The sequence below is a fragment of the Cucumis melo genome, chromosome 7 (assembly GCF_025177605.1).
Source record: "Cucumis melo cultivar AY chromosome 7, USDA_Cmelo_AY_1.0, whole genome shotgun sequence".
NCBI classification, from domain to species: Eukaryota; Viridiplantae; Streptophyta; class Magnoliopsida; order Cucurbitales; family Cucurbitaceae; genus Cucumis; species Cucumis melo.
The window spans coordinates 21,922,008-21,941,100 of NC_066863.1; the positions used below are offsets into that span (position 1 = coordinate 21,922,008).

Here is a 19,093-nt window from a genome sequence, read left to right on the forward strand (position 1 = left end):
ACAAGATGAAATTCACTCCTTTCCGACTTTAGGGTAAGTATATGAGTGTTTATTTAAATGGTGTCTCCAGGACTTGAACAAAGGGTTCTACCCTTTATGGCATGAAAGGGGTTTCTGTTTAGTGGTTGGACAAAAAACATGCTGTTCATTAGAGGAGCACTAGTATTTAAAGACTAGAAATAACCTAGAGGTAAAATGGTAATTTGACCCAGCTAGTATTACGAACACTTGTAAATGACTAACTTATTGTTATTGGTCTATATCCGTGGGCACAAAAATATATCTACACTGAGAAGAGTTCAACCGTGAGTCTTTAATTGAGTGTACACACAGTTAATGAATATTGATTAATGTGGTTAATGAGTTTAGTCAATTAATCTCATATCGTTGTAGCTTCTGATCTGTAGGCCCATTAGGTCCCCTTACTAGCTCGGAAAAGGTAATAAGTTTTATTTATATTGGTTGTAATTTGAAATGTTTAAATTTATTGGGAATTAATGTAATGTATAGTGATATATTATAATATAAAGTTTATATTTTAATTAAACCTTATTGTATAAATTTAATTTTGAATATGATTCAAAATTAATTTATGAGATAATAAAATATTTGAATGAGTTCAAATATTAATTTAATGTAAATTAGATTCGTATTAAAACTATAGGTTAAAATAGAGGCATAAGAATAGCCCAAGTAATCTGACAACCCAGACTACCCAACTCATATTATATGGGTTGGGTTGGGTCGCAGGTTAAAGGTTCAAAAATTTGGGTCAACTGAACCCAACCCAAATTCACACACACACACATATAGTTTTATTATTATTTATTTATTTATTTAATCAAAGTTAAACAATCTTACGACTTCCGAGAGTTTTTTTTTTTTTTTGCTTAACTTGATGCTAAACATATTTGATTTATGCTAGATAATTTCCATTTACGAACATTAAAATTTAGAAACAAAATAATAATAATAATAATAATGCAACCCACAACCCAACCCAACTCATATTTTACAGGTTGGGTTGAAAACTTAATTTGGATTATTCGAGTTGACAACCTCTACCAACCCGAAAATATAGGTTGGGTTGAAAATGTCTCCCAACCCTCTTACACCCCTAGGTTAAAATTTAATACGTATGTGACACATATTAAAACTATATGTTATGAGCGAAATTTATACTTGAATATGATTCAAATTTAGATTAAATTAAATATAAGATATTTAATTTAGCAATTAATTAATTGGAGAATTAATTAATAGTTTAGTGTAATTATAGAGAAATTTTCATAAATATAACAAAACACTAAAGTATTTATTGCCCGTGTAATAAAATTAAAAAGCCCATGAAGTTGACTATTTTTTCAAAAAAATATTTTAGGTTTGCCCTTTCTTTCCATCCTCTTTCTTCTACAATTTTTATTTTCTTTTTCATCATCTTTTTCTCTTCTTCTTCTGCAACTTTTCTTTTAATTTTTTAAACTGTTATTTGGTTGTTTAAGATCATGTGTCAAATAAAAAAGATCGTGAAAAAAATCATTGGAATATTGAGTAACCAAATCTAAACGATCATGTCCAAAAAATAGTCAAATCTAAATGATCGTCTATCAAAGAATTTTTTAAAAATCGTTTAGTTTTGACTACCCAAATTTAAATGATCAAATTTAAACGATCGTGTAACAAAAAATAGCTAGTCAAATCTATTTTTTTTCAAGATTCTTTCATACACGATCATTTAGATTTGGCTAAATTTAAACAATTAAATCTAAACGAGTGTGTGCCAAAAAATCTTTAAAAAAAACCTTTTAGATTTGATTACCCAAATTTAAACGGTCAAATCAAAACGATAGTGTACCTACTTTTTTTTAAAAAAATCATTTAGATTTGTTGGATGAAAAAATTGTGAAAGGAAAATATAATATTATTTTATTTTCAATTGCATACTCACATTGATTAATTTTGAGTATGAAAGTCCCTTTTTATACTCATTCAATGGGTTTGGGTCCTTAGGGCACCCAAGTTTTGGAAGAAGGGAGGAGATAGAAAATTGTGTATATGTCTATATCTCTATGCACCCGTCTGTTCGTTGGTCGGTCAGATGTGGAGAGGAGAGATAAAATAATATACATATCCTTTTATGCTGTAATGGCTAGATAGTTTCAAATCGAATTGATGTCTTCCAATCTCAACCGACTGTTCCAATTTGAAGGAGCACACTTCAAAAGATAGAAGCAAAAAATGTTATTTTTTCTCATGTTAAAGGTGGTTGCCGTATGTACTACTAAGAAGTCGAAAGTCCCAAAAACAAATACTATGGAAAAGAAAATGAAGGAACTCACTACGTGGATAGAAACCGATTTCATCTATAAGAATTTAATTCTTAATGGGCTTACTAATGAATTGTATGATTACTACAGTAGAAGTATAGGACGCGCTGCAAAAGAAGTATGATACTGAGGAAGCGGGACCAAAGAAGTATAGTGTGAGCAGATACCTGTGATATCAAATGAATGATGACAAATCCGTGGAGGCACAATCACGTGAAATCCAAAAAATAGCCCATGAAATATCAGTGAAGGTATGCCACTTGACGATCAATTTCAAGTTGTTATTATTGATAAGTTGTCTTCACTATGGAAGGATTTCAAGAAAATTCTAAGGCACAAAACCAAGGAGTTCTCACTGGAAAGCCTAATCACGAGATTAAGGATAGAGGAGAAGGCAAGACAACTTGATCAAAAGGGAGGAGGTGAATGCTATCCCCAGAAAGAAGCCCACTGTAGTTCTGAAATCGAACCTGAAGCCGATAGGAAACATGATGAAACGTGGATCCAATAAACAGAGCAGCCCACAGTCCAGAAGTATGGTACAAATTGTTTGTTATAATTGTAATAAATCTGGACATTTAGCTAGAAATTGTAGAAACATGAATCATCCTGCTGCGCATGCGAACCTGATAAAAGACGAGTTAGTAGCTATGATTTCTGAAGTTAATGTTATTAAGGGGGTTTGAAGGTCGGTGGCTAAACACTTATGCATCCCGCCATGTCTGCCACGACCTTAGTCTTTTTAGAAAATATAATGAGGTTAAGGATAAGAATATCCTTTTGGGAGATCATCATACAACCAAGGTGACCGACAATGGAGAAGTAGAATTGAAGTTCACATCCAACAAGACGCTTGTACTGAAGGAAGTTCTACATACACTAGAAATTCGAAAGAATTTGATCTCCGAATATCTCCTTAATAAGGTTGGCTTCACACAAACCATAGGATCAGGCTTGTTTACCATAACTAAAATTAATATATTTGTGGGAAAGGGTTACACTACTAATGACATGTTTAAGTTGAATTTGAAAATTAATAAGAATTTATCTTTTGCTTACATGTTGTCATCTTTTAATATTTGGCATGCTAGACTTTGTCATGTTAATAAAAGGCTAATTACCAACATGAGTAAGTTAAATCTTATACCTAAATTATTTTTGCATGACTTTGAGAAAAGTGCATGTTGTAGTCGATCTAAGATAACAAAAACCTCGCATATGTCTATAATTAGAGTAGTAGAGCTTTTAGAATTAATTCATTCTGACTTATGTGAATTTGATGACACATTAACTAGGAACTGTAAAAGGTATGTAATAACCTTTATAGATGATTTTTCTGACTACACTTTTATTTATTTGCTTAAAAATAAAAGTGATGCCTTTAACATGTTCAAGATGATGGATATGATACATGCGCAACGGATAAAAGGATCAAGATTTTACCCTAGATGCATCTAACGACTTAGAGATTGACATACATTAAATACAACTCTAATTACACTAAATTAGGGTTAAAAGAAATATACCTTTGTAGCTTCTTGAAATCTCGAAATCTCCTCTCGAACTCAAACCGAACCACCACTAGAGTTGACCCGCTATACTCCAGACTTAGAATCGGGTTGTGGAACTCGTTCAACGAAGAAAATTTGAGAAAGAGATGAAATTTGGAGGGAGAGATAGGGTTGAGAATTTTGGAAGATAGATTATTTTTGAAATAATTATGTAAAAACAAGATTAAAAAAATGGCCAAAAGTTTTCAAAACTTTGAAAAAATCCCTTTAAATAGATTTAATTAGTTTATTAAATCTCAACACCTAATAATCCATTAACCATTAGTGGAACTTAGTGGGCTATATGTCTACATATTATGTAGCAACTTATTCTACTAAATGTTAGTGGGATTATCCAACAAAATGTTGGATTTTCCTAGTAACTTTGTCCAAGGACATTTTGGTCATTTGATCATTAAATTCAAAGTCAAAAGTCAACTTTTTGACTTTTTACCATTTTGTCCGTATTAACTAATTTTAACCTCTCGAGCATGAATTTACATTCCTTTTTCAAAATTCAAATCACATTTGAATATAAAGCCGATCAAAGTTTGACTTTTCAAAGTCAAAAGTCAACATTTTAACTTTTTACAACTTTAATCATTTTCATCCATTCCGAGCTTCCGAATATGAATCCGCATTCATATTTTTAATATTTAAATCATATTTAAACATAAAGCTCTAACCAATACTGATAACCGTAAGTTAATTTTGTATGAGCTAGCAGAAGAACCTAATAAACTTATAGATCATAGGCTCTAACGATCTGAGATTAACTGGCTAAACCCTTTTAGACCGAGCTAATCAACATTCGTTAACTAACAGGTCATTCCACTAAAGTCTCGTACTTGCACTCCTCTCACTATAGATATATTTCTGTCCATTTGATATAATCATGATCAGTAAGTTAATCATTCATAGATTGTTCATAATCTCGGTTGGGTTAAAAAACCATTTTACCCTCGAGATTACATCTTGCTCCTTAAGTCTCACTGATCCACTATTGAACAATTAGTTTAAGGTCCAACCTATAAATCGAATCCCTCTCGGGCCAATGAGAGGGTGGGGACCTTTGTTCAAGATTTGGATTCAGTCCTTAAGGGAACAACCTATCTACTAACCTTAAAAGCAGGTAGAAGTGAATTCCGTCTTGCACCCTATGTCCCTAGCCATCCACCCATTCTTATCCCTGAAATTGGAGGCTCATTGGACCAGAGTCGTTGAGCTGTCCTCACCTATGCAAATCTAAGAATAATTTCATGCGAACAGAAGTTCATAGCTAACTCAGGATTAAGATTAAGTTGCCTAGGTCATCAATAATTGAAATAGTCAATTTTATATAATCAACGGTGTTATAACTTAAAAGTGACTATTTCATGGTTCCAATCTCATGTAAACTCTTTACATAGGATGCCTCCACTTCCATGTCTTTACATGAACGATTTAGGATCACCCCGTTTGTATTAACTACAAAGTAGGTCGCATCCATAGTATTCCGAGAATAAGGCGCCCAACCTTATTCATATATTATAGATCGTTTGAGATACTTGAACTTGATCCATGTTTATGTCTCTACATAAAGTTCAGGTCTACACTAGATAGCCTAAAGACCTAAGTTTATTGGATTCAAGATTATAGTATTTTATTTTCACTAATAAGTTCCCAATAACCACTTTATTGAATAAAATATAATTTAATTACAAACTATGAGTTTTAGGACATAAATTCCAACAAACTCCCACTTGGACTAATTTATGTCCTAAAGCTCTTAGTAGGATAAAATATTACTGAATTTTACCATGAGAGAATTACTCATATGAATACAATAAGCATATAAATACAATTAACTAGGGCATACACCCAAACATTATTTTAAGGTTCTAAAGAAGTACAACTGCTTCGAAAGTAAACTAGCTTGTACACTTTATGATTCTAGTATTAAATTATTCAAAAACACTGGTGACAGTGCGAACCAATCCGAGTACGCTAGTATCACAGGTAGTTTGAGGTATATTGTTGATTGCACTAGACTAGACATAGCTTACGTTGTAAGAATACTATGTAGGTTTACCAGGAGACCTAGTCTAGAACACTGGAATGCAATAGAAAGAGTAATGAGATATCTTAAGAAAACTCAAAACCTAGGATTACATTATAAAAAGTTTCCTACTGTGCTTAAAGCATACAACGATGCAGATAGGAACTCCCCTTAGATGACTCAAAGGCTATATTTTTAATATAGCAAGAGGAGTTATTGCTTGAAAATCCAAGAAACAGACAATCTTAGCCTAGTCAACGATAGAGTTAGAGATGATAGCACTAGCTATTACTAGTGAAGAAGCAAGTTGGCTTCGAAGCTTGCTATCAGAGAATCCCACATGAGAAAGATCGATACCAGCCATACTAATCCATTGTGATAGTACTGCAGCTATCGCAAATGTTCAAAACCATTATTATAACGATAAGAGATGAAAAATACATCGTAAGCATATTACCATTAGAGAATTGCTTACTATTAGTGCAACGATAGTGGATTATGTACGATTTGATGATAACTTGGTTGATCCTTTGACAAAAGGATTAGCTAGAGAAAAGGTTTTTTAAAACCTCAGAAAGAATGGGACTCAAGCCTATTAAAATTTGAATTACTATGAGGTAAACCTAACTTGAAAGATTGGAGATCCCAAGAAACAAGTTCAATGGGTAATAATTGATCATAAGTAATATGATGAGAATCATGCTAAATGATTAAGAGTTCCATTCTTATGATTTAGGGATTAGCATGACATCCTAAAGCGTATGAAGAGGTTAAACTTTGTTCTTAATGAAATATATACTTGATATCAAGTAGTGTACCTAGCTACAGTTGTACTTTTGATAGATTCACCTTTGTGAATGTGGAAGTGAGAGCCGCTTCCTATGAAATTCTGGACAGATTCTTAGACCATTCACTAAACTAGGATATGCATGCAAGGCCATAAAGCACGGACTATTTTAGAACTTCACTCAAATAATGTTATGTGTGCAAAAGCTTTAGAAGTAAAGTTTAAAACTACGAGTTACTTTACAACACTCTAAACTATTATCACTACGTAAAGGTTCAAGTCATCAGACACCTTTACTTAAGTACAATACAACACTACAGAGACAGTCACTGCTCGATGAAAATGTTTTAAAAAAAATTCAAGTGGGGGACTGATAGTAAAATACAACACCTTTACTTAAGTCATCAGACACCTTTACTTAAGCACAATACAACACTACAGAGACAGACACTGCTCGATGAAAATGTTTTAAAAAAATTTCAAGTGGGGGACTGATAGTAGGACTGATAGTAAAAAATTTTCAAGTAGGAGATTATTGGATCAAAAATTTGTGAAAGGAAAATATAATATTATTTTATTCTCAATTGCATTCCCACATTGATTAATTTTAAGTGTGGAAGTCTCTTTTTATACTCATTGTTTGATCAATGGGTTTGGGCCCTTAGTACACCAAGTTTTGAAAGGAGAGAGGAGATAGGCAATTGTAAATATGTCTACTATCTCCACACATGCGCGTGGCGAAGAAATGAGAGATAAAATAATATATATATTCCTTTTACTAAAAATTTCTTCAGACTTTTCAAAACGTTAAAACGTTTTTTATTTATTTTCATTAACTAAAATTGTTTTAGAAATTAATTGATATTAACATTTTACAATATTATTATCGTTTGACTTCAACAATTTTCTCCCTCATTACTACTCCACGTTTTGCTCTTACCATAAATTTGTGACCATTGGCCACCCCTCATCTATCACTATATATATCTCAGTTTTCTCTTATTCCATAACAATAAAAAAAAAATTGTTCCTCTCTTCTATGATATACTATATGTGTTAAACAAAAGTTCCCGAGCAATAGTGTGTGTCGTTTGAGTGTTTTTATTACTAGTTGATTTTCGTGCAAAATCAACTGAAGACGAGAGGCTATTTTATCTTGGAGATGATGAGTCTATTATCTATTTGCATAATCGAGAGTAGAGCTGCAAAACGTCTTAAAGAGAGCGTGTTTCGTGACTCAGCTGTCTATTAACCTCGTTTTTGTTTTGCAACTTCTGTTCCAGTACTGATCTGTTTTGTTGTTGCTGTTCTAATTCGTACGTAACAATTTGCCAAACTGGTCGAGCCGTGAGTTAAAGACCAAAGTGCAACAACAAAATTTGACTACCCAAATTTAGACGATCAAATCTAAACGATCATGTATCAAATCTAAACAATCGTGTACCAAAAAATATTTTAAAAAACCATTTAGATTTGGATACTTCAAATTGGCGATCAAATCTAAACGATCGTGTACCAAAGAATAGCCAAATTTAAACGATCGTTTACCAAATATATTATGTGCATAGGTGCCAATTAATCACGAGACATTTTTTGTATTTCTCATTGTGAGCCTGTGGGTTTTTTCATTTTCAAAATTGTTTTATACTGTGTAAATATTTTGCCACTTTGTTATATTTTTAAAAAGACCCTTTAATTTTATTTAATTAAATTTGATTTAATTAATTTAGTTAAATTAAAACCATATATTATGTGAGAGATATTCATTTAAATATGATTTAAATGAAATATTAATTAAATATGATTTTATTAATTATTAACTTAATTAATTAATTTAATATTAATTTATTAAATTAATATGGAACGTGGGTGGTTTTCCCACGTTTCGATATTCTTTCAACTTTCCTCTTCTTTAGCCTGAAGAAGAGAGAGATATTAGTACGTCATAAAATACATAAGGGATTTTTGCGTACTCTGAAATTCTCTTAACAAAAAAAAAATCCTCTTTAAATATTCCTCATCTCCAATTTTGGTTCACACAAACCAAAATCACAACTCAGAGAATAGGGAGGTCTCCAAGTGGTGGTACCCCAATTTGGTGATTGGTAGATACAGAGTCGTCAATGAGAGTAAGTGTTCTTCCTCTTCTTTGTATTTAATTTGAAAGCATGTTTAGCCATAGAAATTTGTTTCTGTAATTGTTTTGCTAATGTAATGGTATTTTTAGGTTTCAAATTAAATTGAGTAATGGTTTTGTTTAATTATTCCGCTGCGTAGAACTCTTATCCCTTCAATGATAACTCATATGTGGTGAGTATGCATAGACCACCTCGAAAAAACAATTGATTCTAACTCTTCACGTATACTAGGTACACCAAATTCCAACAAACGCTTCTCATATTTAAAGTCTACGAGATTAAAGTTTTGCCACATGCATGAAATACGGTATCAACTATTCTCTTATACTTCAACTTCAGGTTTCTTAGTAAATAAATTATGCACATGCAATATAAAACATTGGAAAATAGTAACTCTATGGCTTTGCATATATTTTTATGTCTGTTAGATACTATGACAACGTCATTCCTTCCACCTATTATTATCTTCGATTGATTGCAAAACCACGTCCTTGAGGAATTATTCTCATAATCAACAACACAAAAAACTAAAGGAAATATATGATCATTAGCATCAAGTGTTGAAGCAGTTAAAAGAGTACCATCGTACTTATTTTTTATACTCGTTCCATCACTAGAAATAACAGAACAACAATGTTGTCAACCGAAAATTAAAGCAAATAATACAAGTAGAAATAACAGGATAACAATGTTGTCAACCGAAAATTAAAGCAGATAATGTCATAAAGAAGTATAAAAATCTACCTTCAGCATCAACTTTGTATTCAATAACAGAACACGTGGACATGAAAAATTGATATATTAATGCAAGGAATAATGAAAAATGCATGACTTATTAGACATTATTTCATATATAGGGGTGTATATTACAAATATACCTGGGTTTTTGATATTCAACATGTAAGCAAATGCTGGTAACATCTTATACGAGTCTTCTTACTTCATCTAATTCCGCTTCACATGCACGTCGAATTTTTTGGTAACTAATGTTTAAATCACATGCTCAGAACGAATGTAGTGGACTATATCTTTTGGAATGCTCAACTCTGAACCATCTATACTTATTTTCCCTTTCATTAAGTACTTGATAATAGAAAAAGCAACTTGTCTGTGATCTGTTAAAGGAACATCTATAAAACATATATGTTCACCATCGAAACTAGTAACAACGCATAAAGATCTATCCCCATGGAACCAACATGAAGCACATACTGACCATAAACATTCTTCAAATACGCACCGCAAAATCAAAACTTTCTTGTTTGATTTTAACTGTAATGTATTGAAAATCTCTAATGGGAATGACTTGCAAGGATTGTTTCAATAAATCCTTCGTTGAAAACATGTCATTGATTTTTAGTTCAAAATGGAAGATATCTTAGACATATCAATATTTAAAATAAAAAATGACCCTCATCTTCATGGATGTCTGTTTGAAATGAAATAGAAGATGAAGAACCCAAAGTAATAGCAAAATGGCCAACAAAATGAACAATGAGAGCAATGTGTTGCTCCACATTAGATGTTATTATGTGGTAAACCCATTTAACATTATATCATTAGTAATAGGCAAGTCCTTCTTAAGACATTCTATAAAACCTAGACAAAGGTATACGTCAATATTATCCATATCAATATAACTGCTAACTTGGATAGAAGTCTATTGTATAAGTCTAAAGACATATGTTCATTTACTAATATTTCAGACATGCTATAACTAATGTAGTTGTCAAAATCATTGAAAAAACATCATAATATACTACAATTTTGGGCATACCTGACAAGAAATAATACAAATATACGAGTCATTGCTTATGTATTATTTTAAATATGCAAGTGTATATAATGATTACAAAATAGAATTATTTTAAATATGCACTAGTGTATAATAATCATTGTACAATAATATTATTTAAATATGAAAGAAAAAGGACGTGGATTATATGTGACTATATACTATGTTTGACAATTTAAGAAACAAAGTTACTAACATGAAACAAATATGCACTGAAACAGATCATTTAAAATACTATCATAATATATTGCAAATTTGGTCATACATGATAAGAAATTATAGAAATATATGTGTCACTATAATGAGCATAACATATAATTATTTTAATTATGCAATGGTATATACTAATAACTGCACAGTACTATTTCAATAAGAAAGGGAAAAGATGTTGATTATATACTATATACTATAATTCACATGAAGGGGATGACTGAATAATTTATTCATTGTAATTTTTATTTACCAGAAACTTCAACAGAAAATTAAACCGAAATTATATATGTCAAAATTTCATAAACATAATCAATAATATGAAAGAAATATGCACTAATCGGATAATTTAAAGGAGATGACTAGAATAAGAAAGATAGGATAGAGAAAGAGATCGTAAATGAGATAAATCAGATGGTCAGATTGATCGGAGAAAGGCGTCGGAAAGTGGATAGGAGATATTATTTATGACCTAAGTGAATTTGTTAAATGTGCAATCAAGTGAAATTTGTTACTTTCGTGAAAATTCTTCGATATATTATTACCATATTTGAATCAATTTTATACCATAATTAAGTTGGATCCCTAATAAATGATATACTATAAGTAAATGAAAATAAAAATACTTTTAATTTAATACATTAAATAGGTAAGTTTAGGTAAGTTATAAAATACATAATAAATGTGATATAATATAATTATGGTATTATATTATTATATATTTTCAAAAATAGATATTATTTATATTTAAAGATAAAATGGTTAATAAAAATCTCGAAATAAATTTTTAGACTTTTGTGTAAAACCATATTTAAAAGTATGTGTTTTCTCTAAATTTTTCATGCAAAAAATGTCACGGTTAACATGCGATTAATTGGCCACACGCGCGCATGTAATTCTTCTTCTAAACGATCATGATACACGATTATGTGCGTGTAGAAAATGATACACGATTGTGTAGTTCTTTTTAATGATGGAAAAAGTGTTTTGTGTAATTTTTCTTCTAAACGATCATGATACGCGATCATGTAGAATATGATACACGATCGTGTAGTTCCTTTTAACGATGGGAAAAATACTTCGTGTGATTATTCTTCTAAACGATCATGATATAAGCAATCGTGTGTGTAGGAAATTATACACGATCGTGTAGGAGAAGATACACGATCGTGTAGTTTTTTTTAACGATGGAAAACATGTTTCATGTAATTATTCTTCTAAATGATTATGATATGTAATCGTGTAGGAAATGATATACGATCGTATAGGAAATGCTTCAAATATAAACGATAGTTTAAATCATATCGAAGAGATATTTAAACGATCTTGATATTTTAGAAAAGGAGTCGTAAGAAAGAAAGAGAATATGAGTATATATGTATGTATAAGTATAACATTAATAAAGACGTTTGTGTTGGAACATGCCATTTTTTTCTTAGCTTCTAGGGGTGTTCAAAAAAATCGATAACTCGACCAACCCATATTACCCAACCCAAACAGTAAGGGTTGAGTTGGGTTAGAAATTTGAAAAATAAAATATATGAGGGGGGGTTACCGGGTTGAACAAGTAAGGGGTCGGGTTGACCTAATTCAATCCGGTTATAGATATATTAAAACCCTAAATCTTAGACATTTCGGGGCCATTTGGGGGAAGATTTGGGTTATGGGGGTTAGGGTTATGATAAACCTAGGATTATAATAAGATGTGTTTGGGGGAAGAATTATGGAGGAAGTGTTATGATAAGATGTGTTTGGGGGAAGGGTTATGAAGGAAGTGTTATGATAATGTTGTGATAAGATGTGTTTGGGAGAAGGGTTATGTGGGTAGGATTAAGGAAAAGTTGAAGAAGAGTTAAGGAAAAGTTGAATAAGGGTTAAGAAGTGTTAAGAAGTATTGAGGAAAAGTTGAAGAAGGGTTAAGAAGTGTTGAGGAAGGGTTAAAGAGTTAAAACTAGGGTTACATAACCCTTCCCCCAAACGAGGGTTGGATTACATAACCCTAACCCCCATAATCCAACCCTTCCCCCAAACGCCCCCTTCACGTTTAACAGTTTGCAGCCTCTCAGTTCCATCCTGCGTTCTTCACATACGCACGTAGCCTCTCTTCAACGTTCAACCTTCCGGCCGACACTTTGCAACCACTTCTAGTGGTTCTTTTCAACGATTAGCGGTAGCCTCCCACATCTTTGAAGACTTCACCCATTCTTAAAGTTGACCGCTGAAATTCTGCTGCGCCTTAGTTCAGTCCAAGCCCAGTCGCCTCCCACGCCACAAGCCTTACCGTTGACCTTAGCTCAACTTTCTCTCCACCGTCCCCTTTGCTAAAATCTTCTATAGTTTATTGTGAAAGGGTTGTCTTCAGGACTTTCTTATTTTCTTATGTTCTAAGGGTAGGTAGAAGAAGCCTCATCCCTGTTGATACTTTTTCAGAATTAAAAGCCTTGTACCTTCACATTGGTAAGTTGAATTTGTTAAAATTGTGGTGCTGAAATTTTTTGAATTTTGTGATATTAAAATTATTTCTTTTCAATACCAAATTTGATTTGTTGAATTTGTGGCGTTGAAATTGTTTTGAGTTCAGTACCAAATTTGATTTTGTTGAATTTTTGGTGTTGAAATTGGTTTTATGATCAATGCCAAATTTAAGTTAGTTGAATAGGTGGGATTGAGATTATGTACAGATGAAAAAATAAAACAATTCGCCAACCCAATCCGAATTTTTTAGATTGGGTTGGTCCTTTCATTTTGAACCGATAGGGTTTATTTTTTTCCAATCCGGATATTTTAGGTTGATGCATATATTTCTTCCAACCTATGGGCTCTCGTGTTTATCGAAACTGCAAAAATCGTATGGTTTTTCTAATCAAATGGAATTCATATGATTGTTATAATTTAAAACGGAAATTATTTGACTTGGTTCGATTTAACTAAAAATAAGTAATAAAATCGAACCAAACCGCTTTACTTTTTAAAAAAATATAAAAAAAATGATGATATGCTTTTGGTTAGAAATAGATTTTTTCCATCTCTTTTTCATGCCGCCCACCTCCTTCTCTCTTAATACTCACGATCCATCTCAGATCTCATCTCTCTCAACTCCCGTCACGTTCACGTTCCCTCCATCCTTGACCTGCCACCGTTCCACCTCCGTCTCACCTCTCTGACTCTCACTTCACGGCTCCACCTACAGCCGGCATCCAGCACGTTGCCACCGCCTTCGGATCCGTACAGTGACTCAACACAAACCCTTCGTTCGGGTTTTGGGTTATTTGATTACAAAGGTGTTTGAGAAAATGTCTTAATGGGATCGTTGAAAATAAATTCTATTCTTTTTATTTGACGTAATTGCGTCGTCTTTTGAGATCATTTGGAGCTCTTTAACTTTTTTCTTTTGTTTATTATTTTTGTTTTTCTGTTTGATAATTAAAATTTTGCTGAAGTTCAAACCAATTATTCTGTTTGATGATTCTACCAGATAATCTCAACAAATTAATTTTCATTAACAAACATCCACAGCTTCCAATTTTCAGATCTCTATTGTTTTTTTGCATGTTCCATGATTTTATTGGATATATCCGTGATTAGGGGTTTTCTTTATCAATTTTGGTTCTACGAATCGGTAGATTGTCTAGATCTGTTGAATGTAATGTTCGATTATTGACTTTTTTTTTTTTGTTTTCCTTTTGTTGATAATAAGTTGGTTGAAGGAAAATGGGAGGTGGGTTTAGAGTCCTTCATCTCGTCAGACCGTTCCTTTCGTTTCTTCCCGAGGTGCAGAGTGCCGATCGGAAAATTCCATTCAGAGAGAAGGTTATTTATACTGTCATCGCTCTCTTCATCTTCTTGGTATGCAGCCAGCTTCCTCTATATGGGATTCACTCCACCACGGGCGCAGATCCGTTTTATTGGATGCGTGTTATCCTAGCTTCCAATCGTGGTACTGTCATGGAGCTTGGGATCACCCCCATCGTCACATCTGGGATGGTGATGCAACTCCTCGTTGGGTCCAAGATTATTGAGGTCGACAACAATGTGCGGGAGGACCGTGCTCTCTTGTAAGTTTTTGTATATCCATATAGACACACGCATATTTATTTGTCGTGCTTGCTGATGGTTGAGGTTCATAGGCAGAGATATTGTTCGATATGGGTAGGCAATTTTATAACTTGTGTTGATCTGTCCTCCTGTTGTGTTCATTTCAAACTTTTTCCGTAGATGTTCCATTTTAAATTGTGCCGCATTAGCTTTTCTGCATTGTGAAAAAATTTCGTCTGTTAATATTTGTTAATTTACCTTTTATAAATTCTTTTAGAATCATAGCCTTTATTGAACATTTTGTTTGAAGAAATAGTTGTTACAAAGCTGTAGTTTGTAATTGAAGTTTGATGCATCATGCATACTATAGTTTATTTTCTCTAAGTTCTGCGTATTGTTGAAAACGATGGCTTGAATTTCTGTGGCTGCTTTTCTTGTTGATTAAGTGCGATGACGTCTGTTATAATTTACCTACAAATGGCGACGTTTGTAGCATTTCATTTTTCATAAAGTTATTATTATTATAGTTGATCGTGAATGCATTGAGATAATGTTTCCTGGTTGTTTTGGTTACATATTGCTAGTATGATTCCTTTTCTGATCTATATTCACTTTTGCATTATAATTTAACTTGTATACATCTTTCCCCAATTATTTTCCACTGTCAGAAACGGTGCACAGAAATTGCTGGGTATCCTCATAGCCATAGGTGAAGCGGTTGCTTATGTTCTTTCCGGAATGTATGGTAGCGTTAGCCAACTTGGGGTGGGAAATGCTATTCTTATAATTGTTCAGCTGTGCTTTGCCGGTATTGTTGTCATATGCTTGGATGAGCTTCTCCAGAAGGGATATGGTTTAGGATCTGGAATTTCCCTCTTCATAGCAACGAACATGTGGTAAGTTCTGGTTCTCCTACCTTTCTGTCATCCTTTATCATTGAACTGAAGTGTTGACATATTTTCTCGTAGCTGTCATTAATGAACTTCTCAAAATTGTCTGGATTCTGCAGTGAGAACATTATATGGAAAGCATTTAGTCCGACCACCATTAACAGTGGACGAGGAGCTGAATTTGAAGGAGCTGTCATTGCTTTATTCCACCTGCTGATTACCCGGACGGACAAGGTTCGTGCATTGCGGGAAGCATTCTATCGACAGAATCTCCCGAATGTGACAAATCTGCTTGCTACGGTTTTGATCTTCTTAATTGTCGTCTACTTCCAAGGATTCCGGGTGGTTCTGCCTGTGAGGTCAAAGAACTCCCGTGGACAACAGGGTTCTTACCCAATTAAGCTTTTCTACACCTCCAACATGCCTATCATTCTTCACTCTGCTCTTGTTTCCAACCTTTATTTCATCTCTCAGGTAAATTGATTAATCTCCTTTGATGCACAAATGATGTACACTTTTCGAATGCCTCCTCCTAACTGATTGCATGGAATTATTGTATTTGCAGTTGCTGTACAGGAAGTACAGTGGGAACTTCCTGGTGAATCTTCTGGGTATATGGAAGGAATCTGAGTATTCAAACGGCCAATCTGTCCCTGTTGGTGGCCTTGCTTATTACATTACCCCACCATCAAGGTAATATCCTCAATTTCTCCCTCTCGTGTACTCTATATTGCCTATCACATATGTTCTCTCTCTCTCTCTCTGTGTAACATGTGACGTTTCTTCTCACAGCTTAGCTGATATGGCAGCCAATCCCTTCCATGCTTTGTTTTATCTCGTCTTCATGCTATCAGCATGTGCACTCTTCTCTAAAACTTGGATTGAAGTTTCTGGTTCCTCCGCCAGAGATGTGGCCAAGCAGCTGAAGGTATCATTTTGATCCTGTGTGCTTCCTTTTAGTGAATATTTAAATTAAACCCTTCAGGCCTTGGTCTTATTTATTTCACAAAATGAAGTGTTGGATTAAAAAGTCTGCCCACTGTAGTTTAAGAATTGAAGAGAGTAACATTCAATTGAGCGATTCCTGATTTACCAATGCTTTGATTTGCAGGAACAACAAATGGTCATGCCCGGACACCGTGAATCTAACTTACAGAAAGAGTTGAACCGTTACATACCCACAGCGGCAGCATTTGGAGGAATGTGCATTGGTGCACTGACCGTGTTGGCTGATTTCATGGGAGCAATAGGTTCTGGAACTGGAATTTTGCTTGCAGTGACAATTATTTATCAGTACTTCGAGACTTTCGAAAAGGAGAAAGTCAGCGAATTGGGTCTGTTTGGTTTCTAAACTTTTTTTTTGTTCGGTTTAAGTTATGCTTTGGTGGTGCCAAAGAGCTCCCTGTCAATTTTGGTGCCTAGGGATTGTCACAACTCTCTTAACCTTAACAAATCTTAAGATCTAAAGTCGAAGAAGCAGGTAAACTTCTAGCTTTTGGTTCACTGTAAGAGCACAGAGATATCACATCCTTGAGATTCTGAATCTCCACGTCTTCTCTTATGTGCTTCTACTTCCATAGTTCCATGTTCATAGTCTTTTGCCGCAACAACAATACGGTCGTAGATTTAACAGAAAAAAAGAACGAGTTGGGTTTGTAGGCTAGCCTAGGTTATGGTTTGAACTCTGAACGCGTGGTAGCTGAAAGGATGTCAGATTGTTAGTCAAATTAGGAAAGCAAGCCACTGTGATTATAGGCTTTTGAAGTTCCAATTTTTCAATTTGTAACAATTGGACTATTTGTTTTTGGCCTTCTGTTTTATATGTGGAACAATTGGTATTTAGAGAACCATTTCAATCACACGTCTTATTTTTACTCTTTCAATTGCATTGCTTTGCTATTTTCTCTTTCATTCTTGAATTGCTTCTTCTATTTTTTTTTTTTTTAATTTAAATTATGATCCTTGCAGCTTTTGAAAATCTAATAAAGAACTGTTGATTTGGTTGTGGAAGATGCTTTGGTACGCTCAATTAGTGGAAATTGTTAGTCTTTTTTATTTACCATCTATGTTTCTCTCTCTAAGATTTTTCTTCCTTTTTTCTTGCTAAGTCTTATAAACTAAATAAAAATTAAGATTAATAAAATAAATAAATAAATTTGCTCTAAAAATGAGTATTATTTTGTGGACAGTAAATATAAGTTTTACCTATTGTAAATAAAAATGAGTATATATTATTAATCTTGAAACTAGATCTTCTACCTATTGTAAAAAGAAAAAAAGAAAATAATAGAGTGTATTCAAAACTTGGACACGTCGGCCAGTGATACAAAAAACCCACGTTCTAACGCTCACATAGAAACAAAGGAAATAGAGATTTTTCACATTAAATGTAAGTTCCCGAAAATACCCATATTGGGAGCCAATTTTAATTATTTCCTCTTCCCTAAACGATAAACGTAGGGCTAAACCGGTCTAAATATTTCAAAACGAAAGCTGCGTTACACTTTTTGAAGTTTCCCCTCAAGGACTTTCTTGGAAGGTACGTCCTAAGTTTGTCTTTTTCTTTCTTTTCCACTTCTTTTCTTTTTTCTTTCGTTTTCTTTAATTTATTTTGTTAATAAATTAAATATAGATTAATAACAAATTTCCAAATTTGAATACGTGTAAATTAATGTTTGAGACAAGGTATTTTTCGAGTTTTGAAGTAAAGCGTAAAGGATAAATTAGGTATAGATTGCTATTTGATTACTATAATGTATCGATTTTTAATGATATCCATTTACCATTTTATGGTTATTTAATTCAATATTGATTATTACCTAATTGTAAATGATATCGAGTGTTTTCTAATAACTTTAGATTTGTTGTTTTGATTACTTTTCTTTTTATATTTTTTTTGTCAATTTTTTTAAATTTTTGATAGTTATCTCATTACCTAATTTTACAATGAGGCATATTAACAATTGAAGTTGACGTTGAAGATGAACTATTTGAGTTACCTCATTTCCATTTCCAAGTAATTTATCTTATATTTATTGATAACATATTGAACAATGTTGTATATAATTGATATCTTATACTTAGTCATTGCAAATTTACGAGTCATATTGTATATGATTGTTGTAATAAAGTATAACTTATTGGGCATCACTTATCAATATATTAATTGCGTGTATAACTTATTGGGTATATCACTAATAATTAGTTATTGGATATCATGTAGCAATCTATCATACTGAGGCGAGTTTGTAATACCGACCATAAGTTACAAATTTTACCTACTATGACAATCAAATAGCAACCATAAATAATAAAATACTAAA

At 32.9% G+C, this 19,093-nt stretch overlaps 1 protein-coding gene across 1 annotated transcript; it reads left to right on the top strand.

The window, feature by feature from the left end:
• The first annotated feature begins 13,763 nt into the window (after positions 1-13,763).
• On the top strand, positions 13,764-17,653 carry LOC103493235 (uncharacterized). The gene is made up of 7 exons (XM_051087004.1): positions 13,764-14,126; positions 14,543-14,900; positions 15,549-15,776; positions 15,890-16,244; positions 16,336-16,463; positions 16,563-16,698; positions 16,882-17,653. Exons 2-7 carry the CDS (start codon positions 14,557-14,559, stop codon positions 17,119-17,121), a joined length of 1,431 nt encoding a protein of 476 aa, XP_050942961.1. The 5' UTR covers positions 13,764-14,126; positions 14,543-14,556; the 3' UTR covers positions 17,122-17,653.
• Positions 17,654-19,093: the final 1,440 nt, after the last annotated feature.

Excerpts from the sequence above, each read along its gene's own strand:
- LOC103493235 (XM_051087004.1), top strand. The coding sequence starts at position 14,557 with ATGGGAGGTGGGTTTAGAGTCCTTCATCTCGTCAGACCGTTCCTTTCG. Across the intron at positions 16,245-16,335 it reads ACCTTTATTTCATCTCTCAG|TTGCTGTACAGGAAGTACAG; the intron begins GTAAATTGATTA and ends TTGTATTTGCAG. Across the intron at positions 16,464-16,562 it reads TACATTACCCCACCATCAAG|CTTAGCTGATATGGCAGCCA; the intron begins GTAATATCCTCA and ends TTCTTCTCACAG.